General features: G+C 36.8%; 1 protein-coding gene across 4 annotated transcripts in view; it reads left to right on the forward strand.

The window, feature by feature from the left end:
- Positions 1-12,618, forward strand: part of ARHGAP12 (Rho GTPase activating protein 12) — a 109,630-nt gene extending 97,012 nt beyond the window's left edge. For 3 of the 4 annotated variants that reach the window (XM_082845827.1, XM_082845828.1, XM_082845829.1), the window contains 8 exons: positions 1,233-1,331; positions 4,095-4,197; positions 5,942-6,058; positions 8,073-8,171; positions 9,487-9,564; positions 9,664-9,798; positions 10,028-10,130; positions 10,963-12,617. In XM_082845827.1, coding sequence (XP_082701953.1) covers positions 1,233-1,331; positions 4,095-4,197; positions 5,942-6,058; positions 8,073-8,171; positions 9,487-9,564; positions 9,664-9,798; positions 10,028-10,130; positions 10,963-11,137 — 909 coding nt within the window. In that variant the 3' untranslated portion in view covers positions 11,138-12,617. Of the gene's footprint in view, positions 1-1,232; positions 1,332-4,094; positions 4,198-5,941; positions 6,059-8,072; positions 8,172-9,486; positions 9,565-9,663; positions 9,799-10,027; positions 10,131-10,962 lie in introns of all 4 variants that reach the window. The other variant, XM_082845830.1, reaches the window with a different exon arrangement.
- The last annotated feature ends 418 nt before the right edge of the window (positions 12,619-13,036 follow it).

Raw genomic sequence — 13,036 nt, forward strand, 5'->3', positions numbered from 1 at the left:
TGCTCTATGCTTTTAATGTAGCGCTTGTTCTCATGTACCTGGAGTTTTCCTCATCTGTAAATTATTCCCCCGCTAGATTATTAAAAAAATTTTCTTTGCAAGCAAAGAGACTGCATGCTTTTCCTTACTTTTACAAAGTGAGACCCTCTAACAGAGTATCTTGGCCCACTTTCTAGAAGAAATGCAGGAAAGGAAGTCACTGTTACCTGAGGTAGCCTTGTTTCATTCCAGAATGAAGAAGGTCCCATGGTCAAATAAATTTGGGAAAAAGTATATATTTTATTCCTCTGTTAGGAAGTCACGGTGCACCCTGGAATAGCAAAACTCTGAGAAGTCTTGAAGGATGGAGTCTTGTTTAGCTCTTTTCAATCTAGCACTTCCCAAATTAACATCACATAATGAGTTCTTTATTTTTTTGAGGAATGCCTTTTAAAACATTACTTCAGGAGCTGTTTGAGGAATATATCTCAGAATGTTGTTTGGGAAACATTGCCATATGTTCCTCTAGGAAAAAAGAAAATCAGACACTTAGCAAACAGAAAATAGAAGGAATGATTTCTATAAATACCTCAAAATTCTTCCTCAGTCAGGTGTGAGAAACTTTGAACCCAGGAGATCATACATAAATGGGTTATTGCATTCATGTAGAATCATATATCATGTCCTTACTTTAGTGAGTTCATGATTTTACAATTTAGTGATGTTTCTGTCCAGAAGGCTTGTGATGTATAATTTCCTATTAAATAGTCAATATTGAAAGTCTAACTCTTGTATATTCTCTTTCTATATATATTTTTTTAACCAGAGAGAGAAATTCTCAAAGTTATGTTAAAATATTATAGATTTTATTTCTTAACAAATTATGTTTCAATTCTCATTTAAAATGCGCAGCGTAGGTACTTGAACTTATTTTTCAGTGATAAAGTATTCTAGATTCCAGCAAGTTTTATGTTGTTTGTGTGACGGAGTTTGGGATCCTAAATTATTAGATTTTCATTGAGAATTTACTCTGAGAAAAACGTCATGTTTTATAAAATTATCCAGCTGGTATTCTTTTATACTAAAATAAAAGATAATTCCATCACTGTGGAGTACTGTAACCTTTCCACTATTAATATGATATATGGCATCCAATCTTCTGGTGGTTTTGTAGACTTTGGATTAAATGTATTTATTTACTTCATTGAAAGCACTAACCATGCTTTTTTTTTTTTTCCTTCTTATCTCTAAAGCTGAAAACCCGTCAAGGGACAGAACTGCTGATTCAGTCTGATAATGATGCTGTTATCAATGAGTGGTTTAAAGTTCTTAGTAGCACTATCGGTAATCAGGTATGTGTTTGACTCAGGTAAATGTTTTTTTTAACTTTAGAGCTGCTTCTCTTGTTTTGTTTTTTGGCTTTCTAACTGGTTATTATATATCTAGTTTCCAATTTATATTTAAAAAATACTTTTAAAAAATACATATTTTGAAAGAGGTAGGAAAGACAGTGATTAGTTTAGCAATTCCCAGGGGCTGATGAGTGATTTAACATTGGCATTTATAGGATTTTGCCACCAGTAGATTTCACATAACTTTCACATGAGGCATTGGTTCAAAAAGAAAATAGCTCAGGAGGTAGGGATGGTCTAACTGTGCCTAGTATGTAGTATTTATTCGTGGAGTGAATGCTTTGGAAATCATCCTATTTGGTGGAAACAGATCCTGAGCAAAATGGTGAGATGCATGAAGCTGTCGTCTTGTCGTTCGTACTTTTTCTTTCCTAGTGACCTTTCTACTCAGAGTACCCTCATGTTCCTGGAAAATTTCTTCTCATGTGTATTACAACCAAAAAGAACCTCGCGTTTATATTCTGAAGCTGTGTTTGTAAGAGCAGTAATAAACAACTAGAAGCTGTACTTTCTTAGACTGCACTCTTACCCCCTCACCATATGGGGACGTGGTTCCTGATTAAGGATCATCTATCAGTGACAGAAGTGAAATGAAAGTGAATACTTACGGGAGTATGTAATACAGGTTTTAAACTAAATGGAGACAGAAAAAGCTTGGGAATCACTGGCTTTAGTGGAGATGGAGATGTCTTTCAGAGACTTTATAGGTGACGCTTCATTATTAATAAGGTTTGTGATTGTATCAAGGTGTTCTCCTCCTGTGAGTCTCAGTTTTTCTACTTAAAAAAAATAGAGAGATTGCACTGGATTGTCTCCAAGTATCCTTTTAAGCTCCAAAATTTTATGATTCACCCAGTTCAAATCACCCAGATTTGGAATCTGAGTATTCTTTAACTCTTCCGCCTCCAACTTTTACCTCTTCTAGCAAATTATTTACCAATCTAGATGTGAATTCTTCCTTTGCAGTTTGTAATACTGTGTGATATTTCTGAACCTTGTCCCTTTCTTTCCATTTATTCCTGAAACCATGGGCAGGCCTTTAAATGTTGATATTAAGAGTAACCTCCTAAACAGTTTTCCTTATTTCATCTCATCCCCCACCAATGCATTGTTAATGCCACTACTGTATGAAACTTCCTGATGTCACTTTTATAATCCTCCCCTGCACAGAAACCTTACGTGACTCCTATTAGAATTCAGCAACCTGAGCCCAGTCTTTTCAAATGTACCTTCTCCTCTACCCAGTACGGACTTGCAGGTCTAGTCACTGTAATGTGCTCGCTACCCCTTGAAAGCAAGGGTGGCCGCGTCCATCTCACACACATGTGAGTGCCTTGCGCACTGGGGTATAGCAGCGTGCAACCGGATGCTGCACCTAATGCATGGAGCTTACAATCAAAGACAGAAGGTTACTGAGGACAGACAACTGAACAGTTCATATAATGAACTATAAAAACTCCGATTAAGTAGGGGCTAATGTAGTGTGGGGATCAAGGGAGGCCTTGCAGAGAAAGTGGCTTTTTAAATTAAGGCCTAAGGGTTCAGGGAATAAGCCAACTGAAAAGAGAGGAACATATAATTGACTCTAAAAATTTTAAATGTGTACTGTTTACAAAGTGGCAAAAGATACTGAGGGCAAAGAGATGGGCAAGATTACAAAACTTTATTAAGAGACATTGACAGAAACTTAAATGAGAAGTATGTCCATAGATTAAAAAATTCAATTATGTAAAGATATAATATTCTTCCAAATGGCTTATAAATTTGTAGGTTTGAGATTTTTGAATCTCATTCAAAATCCCAGTAGGTTTTCTGGGGGAACTTGACAAACTTATTCTAAAATTCATATAGAAATGCAAAGGGCTAAGAATATGCAAGACACCTTTGAAGAAGACTTGCTGTAGCATATGTCAGGACCTTATAAAGCTGTGTGTCCATAATGGGATAGATATACAGACCTGTGGAACAGAATAAAGAGCCTGGAGACAGACCCACGTACCTTTGGACACTCTGTGCCAGGTAGAGCACGTGCTGGGTCAGCTGGATGTCTGAGAAGAATTGGGGCCTTTCCTTACACTGTGCACAAAAATAAACTCTGGGTGGAGAGAGGACCTCAGAGTAAAAGGCAGAGCAGTGTTTTTAGCTTTGAGAATTCAGTTTGCTTTTTAACTTGTAAAAATGACCGTAGTTAGGCTGTAAATGAGTTCTAGGATTTCTTTCAATTCCTGATATCTGTAGGTCTGTGAGTAATGAGTGATGTCAATTAACTGTTGACACAAAGTGCAATTTTAAAAGATTGTTGGTGTGAAGCAGTTAAGGTACCATTGCTAGTTAGCTTTATCTGTCCTATCATCAACAATGTACCATCATCCTGTTCTGTCACCACAGATTATATAGCCCAGCCTTTTAACTGTTATTACTTGTCACTTGATCAAAACGAGGCAAGATAGCATCACCATCAGTACAAGCGCATTATCCTTGTGAATTATCAGTAATTTTTTCTTTATCGAAATTCTGTTAATGCCATCATTGGGGGTAGGGGGAAGAGTATTTTTAAAGATTTATCAAATATCTAAATCATATATCGTATATACTAATTGGTTCCCTAAAATCATTTGGAAGAGTCGACTACTGATCATTCTGAGAATTACATCTAAAGTAATAGCAAAAGTAATATGTGTTTGGAAAATCTCTAACCAACAGACAGTAGAACCCGATGAAGCGATTGAGGAGGACGTACCAGATTCACCAGGAATAGAAAAGCACGATAAAGAAAAGGACCATAAGGATCTGAAGAAATCGCGTTGTAAGTTTTCTTTCCCGGTGTTGCTAGTGGTTTGAGTGAGCTTATTCTCTTAGCAAAGGTTTAGAGTAAATATATGAAAGCTGAGTGGACTCTCCAGTGTTGCAAGACTTCTAAGATTCAGGAGTTGCAGTCTCAGTGGTTCTCTCTCCTCGTTAACTCATAATCATTTTTTTTTTTTTTTGTGGTACTCGGGCCTCTCACTGTTGTGGCCTCTCCCGTTGCGGAGCACAGGCTCCGGACGCACAGCCTCAGTGGCCACGGCTCACGGGCCCAGCCGCTCCGTGGCATGTGGGATCTTCCCAGACCGGGGCACGAACCCGCGTCCCCTGCATCGGCAGGCGGAGTCCCAACCACTGCGCCACCAGGGAAGCCCAACTCATCATCACTTTTCAGCCTAATCGTATGCACCCCGATGGAATCATATTAATTTTAAGATATTATGATACCCTTTCAAGAGAAAAAATGCGCACAACAGAATGCGCTTGTGTTGAGGCCTCTAGGAAGCTGAACTTTATTGATTGGAAAATATATAATTACTGTTTAAGATTCTAGATAGACCCTTAGACATTAAGAAGTCACAAGTTATGGGATATGTACCATAGTTCCCTATTGGATGCCAGGCAGCCGCCTCTAGACTGGGATATGTCTGTGCATTTAATCTCCAGACCACATATTATGTTACAGGACCAGAGAAACGCCAGCAGTTGTAAGGATTTCATTTTCTTTTCTTTCCTTTTTTTTGGCCACTCCATGCCGCATGAGGCATCTTAGATGGAACCCGTGCCCCCTGCAGTGGAAGCACGGGAGTCCTAACCACGGGACCGCCAGGGAAGTCCCAAGGATTGCATTTTCTAACACAGGCCTCTTGTGAATTATGTGCTTTAAATAGGCCATTACCCGTGACTTGAACCTGCTTAAATCTATTTTAACAAATCCACATTTAACTGAGAAATTTTTGGTCTTCACATTAACTGAATGATTAGAAAATCAGTTCTCCTTTTTTTCTCCCACATTCTTATGAAGTTTAGGCCTAGTACTGACACTGTCACTGTATAATAGTGTAAACCATGAAACTTTTATTGTTTTAATTCTTTACTAATATATTGTATGTGCTCTCAACTTTCTTCAAGTATGGTTATTTTCAAGAAATTTACTTTCTGAATTTTTATTATTGTAACCCAAAGATAAATCAGGTCTGCAGGCAATGTGGAAATCCAGGTGGTCCCATCCTTAGCTCGGAGTAGAGATAATTATGATGGGTCTTAGCTTGAAGTACAAATAGTTGTGATGGATGTTTATACATATATATCCCCTGACTCCTGGTTCAGTGAGTATGGGGAAGGGTAGGGATTTTGTTTATGTTTTATGGGTTGGTTACTTTATTTTTTGCTGGTCATTTTACCGTCTAAACCTGATGGAGAGTCCAAGACTATATCATTTGTGAAATAATGAATATAAATTAGAATGACTTACAAATGTCTTGGCACATATACTAAAGAAGGCACAGTTTGCGGTCAGTGTTTAGTGATAAAAATGAAATGTTTCATTTGGTTTGTCACTTTGAAATTGTGTTAGTTTTTGATTCTTCATGTGTTACTCTTAAACCGTATTAAAGTTAGAAAAACTGAATTTATATACTGTGATTTTTTATATATGAGATTAATATGTTTTGAGTACTAGGTGGAAAACTTTTCATCAAAAAAGCCTTTATTTTATAAAATGCTTAATATCTATCTGTCTTAAGCCACGAAAGTATCTAGCATAGATTCTTCAGAACAGAAAAAAACCAAGAAAAACTTAAAGAAATTTCTTACACGACGCCCCACTTTGCAAGCTGTTCGTGAAAAAGGTTATATTAAAGGTAGGTAGAAGTGATGTTTATCATAATGAACTTTGGCCTAAATCGGAAATAAGACATTTTACATTAAAAGCTGAAAATTTTCCAAACAGTAAAAATGTCTCATTCTTTATTCATGAAGTTATCAGATTCAGTGATTAAAATACATTTGAGTAATTAAAATTGATTTTTTAATGCACATGAAGAGTTTATTTTAACTAAAGCATCAAACAGACATAAATACCAAATTAGTTTTTTAGAAACCCTGTACCAGAGGAGCTACATGGATGTGATGGGGTGGCGTGGCAGATTTTCAGAATGACAGATTTTTAGTTTTGAGATGCACAGATCAGAAGAAATTTCAAGTAATCACTAGCTGTAGAAAGAAAAGATAATGTACAATTTTATTCTTGATTGTTTGCCTCCAGTTCTCATTTAAGGTAATTTTAAAATTAGGATAAAGTGTTTTTTTCTAACTAATTTTTACATTTTATTTTCATGTATAAGAACCATAATGTACTAACAGAATATTTTCTTAATAGGAAAGTATTCTTTAAAATCACATATACTTGTATATATATATACCTTTAGTTTTTACAAGCATGTTTAATTCCAAAGATAAAATTTTCTAACACATGACTCAAAACAGAGACATTTGTTCATAATAAAACTATAGGAAAAGGTAACATAATTTATACCATATATATTAGAGCTGTCTTTGATTATGAGGTTTCTAACAAACACCATTGCAGAAACATCCGTTATGCAAAGCATCTGGATTAAAGTACACAAATGAGTTTCATTAAAAAGCTATTTAAAACTTCTAGGAAGAGTTCAGCTAATTAAGTGATTCAGATTAGCAGCCTTAAAGAGTTAAGGGTAAGCAGGCACCCCCAGATAATGCACGTGAATTTAGCATGTTGAGCTTAGAACCTTCAAAAAAGCCTCACAAATAAATGGATAGAAACTGCTGCTCATTCTTCGTCAGACCTTTTCAATGAGAAATGCAAACTTGCCACTTTCTGGTGTTGTTCATCCACTTCAAATACTGTATTGTATTTGTTTTCCTGAATATTTAGCACTAATGTGGAATTTCAAAACTGTTGGGTTGAAAGATTACTAGAACGGACTTTGATATATTTTGTGAAATCAGACGTTGGCACACGATGGGCATGTGTTTTTTTTTGTTTGTTTTTTATTTTTTTATACAGCAGGTTTTTATTAGTTATCCATTTTATACATATTAGTGTATATATGTCAGTCCCAATCTGATGGGCATGTGTTTTTTTTTGTTGTTTTTTTTTTTGCGGTACGCGGGCCTCTCACTGCTGTGGCCTCTCACGTTGCGGAGCACAGGCTCCGGACGCGCAGGCTCAGCGGCCATGGCTCACAGGCCCAGCCACTCCGCGGCATGTGGGATCCTCTCAGACCGGGGCACGAACCTGTGTCCCCTGCATCGGCAGGCGGACTCCCAACCACTGCGCCACCAGGGAAGCCCAGATGGGCATGTTTTAATAGTTTAAAAAATATTTGAGTATTTGCTAAGTGGTGGACTTGAGCCTCAGTGCTGGGAATAACTATCTATTGGCATTCAAGAATGAGAGGGTCCCTGCCCGCATGCAACTTCTATAAAGATGAGAGACAGCCAAGGTAATTTAGAATAATGGTGACTTACCTGAAGAATCTGACATAGTGATAAAACAGAGAGTGACTGGAATTGGGCTGCCTTAGGATGGTCAGAGGGTTCTTAAAAGGAGGTGGCATTTTAGCTGAGACCAGGAGTGGTGAGAAGGAGCTCCATTTGGGGGAAGGTTGATCTCCACACAGGAGGGGAAGGTAAGAAGGGAGCCAGGCAGGAATGAAGAAGGGTGTTCTTGGAGCTTGGAGTCGGAAGAGGTAGGCGAGTGCAGATCAGACAGGCGTGCGTTGTGGTGAAAGTGTCTGCATGCAGGGGTATCTTCTGTTGCACTGTGAATCATTTAGCCATTTTGTGAACTAAAGTTTAGCAAGGTGACTCATTTCTTGAAATCTCTTTCAGATCAGGTATTTGGAGCCAATCTTGCTAATCTGTGTCAGAGAGAGAATGGCACCGTGCCAAAATTTGTGAAATTGTGCATTGAACATGTTGAGCAATATGGTAAGAAAATGAATTTTTTTTAAAGTTAAGCACACCACCCATTGTTTTGCCATCAAAATCTCTAGGATTTTTATGATTTTGAGTGTTGCAACCCAAAGTTCTTTATAGTCATAAGTTGTCAAGAAAAGCATCTTTTTTGCAAAAAACCATTTTTTTTGCATTGTTTCAAATTAAGGCCTTTGCAGTCATCTATTGCATGTTCAGTACTTAGGGTTGATTCAGCGTATGGTATTCCTTGAAGCCATTGGGAGTTGTTGGCATTTGCTTAAAATGGACGTGGTGATTGTGAAACTGTGTTTATTAAGAAATGATCCAGCAGTGTAAGAGACAGGAGGAGATAGTGTTTACTTACTAAGGGGAAGTTTCTTCTGTTTATAATAAAAATGAGATGACATTCCCAAACTGCTAAATCAACTCTAAAGTGTGCAAATAGACAAATCCTCTTTATGTCATTTCCTGTACTTCTGAAGACTTAAACTAATTTCTGTTTTGGTTAATTTTAACATGTTTATAATATTTATACTAGCTTTTAAAATAACAGCATCTTGACTGCAGTCCCATTAACTTATATCAGTATATCATCAAAAATATCTTGTGTAATTAAAATACTTGCATAAAATGTAATTTCTGCTAGTCACAGGTCTCTGACTCTCAGCCTGACAATAGAGACGCCATGCTCCTTGGCTTTACTAGAACTTAAATGAGTAGCACATTAGATGATGTTAGGTGTGTGCATCATTATCATTTAATGAATATATGAATTTTGGGGCTTCATTGTGTGAATTTCAAATGATTCTGTTTCATATGTAAAAGAAATTAATAACTGTATCAAATTATCAGTTGTTATAGAACCATTATTTTAGTTGCTGGCTTGTATTAAGTTTATTACAAGCACTTAATATGACAAGCACTTTGATTCAGAGAGCACCTTAATATGTACATTTACACTCTTAAATGACGTGCCAAGAAACGGGTGGGCTGATTTTATCTACTGGCTTCCTTTACTTTTTGAATTATCGTCTGGTGTTTGCTGAAGTTTATCTTAAATTGCTAGTATTTCAAGTTTGAGATGATTCCCTTGAGGTGGTGATCCACAGTCTGCATGATAAAGTAGACTTGTTGCTGTTTACCAGACGATGCAGAGCGAATCCCCACCCCTCTCTCACTGCCAAGCATCTATAAAGAGCCATTTAGAGGAAAAGAGTAATTTTATTTTAGGCTAATGTTAATAAATAAGAATTCTGAAACATGAAAGCATCTTTAGAAGAAGCCAACAAGAACTTTAAACATAAAATTATTGTTATTTGTCTCTTAGGGTTGGATGTTGATGGGATTTATAGAGTTAGTGGCAACCTTGCAGTGATCCAGAAGCTGAGGTTTACAGTCAATCATGGTAAGATCATGTATTGTTAGATACAGAATAAATAACTCACGACTGTTAGAATTGGTTTAAAATAATTTCAGAAACTTTCCCGTTCCTACTGTTTTCCAGATGAGAAATTGGACTTGAAGGATAGTAAATGGGAAGATATTCATGTCATCACTGGAGCACTGAAAATGTTTTTTCGAGAATTACCAGAACCTCTCTTTACATTTAATCATTTTAATGATTTTGTTAATGCAATTAGTAAGTATGTAATTAACTCCACTCAGTTTTTTCCCTAGATGTTGAAAACCCTCTGTAGCTGCTACAACACTGCTTGATATTTTAAACAAGTTTTTTCAAAGGATTGTTTTACTCCAGAAATTTTAAATGTAACCACCAGGTGTCACTGTGTATTACCAAATACCAGGTTCCAAAATAATGTCACTGCTTTCAGTTTCATGCAAAATCTCCAGTCATTGTCTTTTTTCAGAACAAGAACCAAGACAGCGTGTCTCTGCTGTGAAGGATCTAATCAAACAGTTGCCAAAGCCTAATCAGGACACAATGCAGACACTGTTTAGACATCTCAAAAGGTAAGAGTCTCACCGCAAAAGAGAAGGAATAATTAGGGGGAAAAAGAAGGTCGGAGAAGTGCACAGGTATGAGATGTGGTGTAGGACCCCCGGGGCCAGGGCCACGCAGACCTAGGTTCAGAGCCCCGCTGTGCTGCTCGCCTGTTTGTAACATGAGAAAGATGACTTCTCTGAGCCCCAGTTCCTCGTAGGTAAAACGGTTTGGTATAAAGAACACACTGAAGTAGATTTCATATGTGAAGCATTTATATAATGCCTAGCACGTAGTAAGTGTTCAGAAATTGTTGCTAAAAGTTAATTATGATGAAGATGAGATTGGTTAAGTGAGGAATATTCAGTTACGTTGAAGTCAAGGTAATTAGGTCTGAGTTACTACATAGTCACTCTGGAACTTCTGATAGAAAGAACACGAGATTACTAAAATAAGTGATCACAGTATGAGAGATTTTTTAAAAAAATAGCATAAAATGAGTAAAATTCAAAGTTTAATCTCTGTGCCCTAATGATATTTTCCCCGTCACCCTAGCGGAGGAATCATTGTTACCTGAATTGTAATAGGTATTCAAGTCTATGTCTTATTTTTAAAACTAAGCTGAAATATCACACATTTAAAGTTTGTGAGAATATGTATACCTTTCAGCTGTGTTTATGCAAAAGAAAGCTTTACGTGCTATTCAGACTGAATTCTATTTGGTTAAATAGTTTATATGTACCTTAGGAAAATGAGCATTATTTCTCTTTTCTAAATGCAAGCTGTTTATAATATTTTTTGAAGAATTTCCCCTATTTAAAAATTTTCTCTTTTAACTAAAATTTTTGTTTTTCCTCTTAGAGTGATAGAAAACGGAGAAAAAAACAGAATGACGTATCAGAGTATAGCAATTGTGTTCGGTCCTACTCTGTTAAAGCCAGAGAAGGAGACTGGCAACATAGCAGTTCATACCGTCTACCAGAATCAGATTGTAGAGTTAATTCTTCTCGAGGTAAATTCCATCTTCGGACGTTGACTCTTCCTGAAGAGAACCTGTGGAATAGAAGCCGGATTTCATCAGATTCCAAGTCCTTACACCTGATGTATTTTATGTTTGGACCAAGCAGTGACTCTTTGATTTTGCACTTTTCTGAGGGACCGGAAGGGAATGGGAGAGTCCAGATGTGTGATAGGCCCTCATATTTGCTGCTCTGTTGCAAGTTGATAGAACTGTGTGTACGTTTGAATTAATTTTATCCTGAATGTTTGCATTTCATACTCTGAATTCCAGTAAAAATCAAAACTTGCGATTCTAACCAGTCATATACACTGGATAATTTGGTAAGAATACTACATTTTTTCTCCTCAAACTGGATGACGTAGAATTTCTTCTCATGATTCAATAGGTTCATCACTCGATAGAAGAATACTTACTATCACCTATTTTGAAAACGCTCCTGGGCATTTTAAACAAAATGAAGTATATCTGTTTTGAAACCTGTGTTGTTTTTTTTCGGGGTTTCTGCATGCAGTGGCAGTCTGATTGCTAGGACCCATTATAACCCAGATGCGATCCCTTGATGAAGGCTTGCTGTCTTTACGGAGTAGCACAGCAGCATACTAACAGTACTTAAAACACTGTGATATACTGGAGTTTAATTTAGCATAAGCCAGTTCAGGGTATTTTGGGGCTGTCTGTGCTACACTGACTTGTAGCTAACAATCCTAATCTACCTAGTGCCATACTGAGTTCTTGGTATGATCCTGTGGAAACCAATGTTATTTGATGTAAATACAGGCTAAAGACTCACTGTCCTTTAGCTTATGTATATAATTGTGTTATATAGTCTCAGAGTACATTCTAACCTCTCATTTCTAATCACGATATTGGTAATTCTCCGTGAATATTAGGGTTCCTCCAGAAATAGGCCGTTATTTGAGAAAGTTAACTGTGTGCACTTTTAGATTTTAATTACATTTACAGGCAAATCACTGTAATGCAAATGGTACTGGAACAATGCTGAATAGACTTGCTAAATGGTAAATGCACTACAAGAGGAACCTTTTAGATTATTTAATATGTACAGAATACATTAGAAAAAATTTATTACAGAATTCTAACTGCAGTACGAATAGTGGAAACCCATATGTAAATTAGAGGGAAGTCAGATCGAAAATGACATTGCTAAATTTGAGAATTTCTTTTTGCATTACTATTGTAGATTGGTTTGTATAATAAAACAGGGTTTGGAAGGTTTTGTTACAGAGAGCATGGTCTGCTGAGGATTTTTTAAAATGTATTTTTCTAGATTAACTGCTGTATATGAAATATCTAATCTGAATAAAGAAAACTATAAGAGGTTTAGAGATTTTTCCATTGGAAATGTGTATTTTGGTTTATAATTTTGTTTTGTTTTTGCATTTACTGGCACACTGTTATAATACCTCATTTTTAAAAAATCAACTGAATCCAGTACTTCCTGTGGCAAATGTTTTCCTTGTTTCACACCTTTTGTGCTCCCTGCCATGCCAGTGCCTCTGCCACCCACCCCTCCCACCCCCTCCCACCCCTTCCCACCCCCTCCCACCCCCTCCCACCCCCTTCCATCCCCTTCCATCCCCTCCCACCCCCTCCCATCCCTCCACTCTTTATTTCTTCATCAGTATTTGAAAGTGAATGATTTGTAACCAAGATTCTTTTTCTTAGGGTTGCATCTATAATTTACAGATTACTTTTCTTGGGGACAAATATTTTTTGTATGACCTGCGTAAAAACCTCTCACCTGAGTTTTGTGGTGAAAATGTTGTTTGTTGTTGTGATCTTGTTAAATTGATAACAAACCAAGCTACTTGACAGCAATGGGAAAGTATTGTTTTTTGGGTAGGGAGAAAAAGCTCCCAAATGAGAATGTTTATATTTGCCTAAAGATGTCCT

Source organism: Leucopleurus acutus, assembly GCF_964270905.1.
Source record: "Leucopleurus acutus genome assembly, chromosome: 1".
NCBI classification, from domain to species: Eukaryota; Metazoa; Chordata; class Mammalia; order Artiodactyla; family Delphinidae; genus Leucopleurus; species Leucopleurus acutus.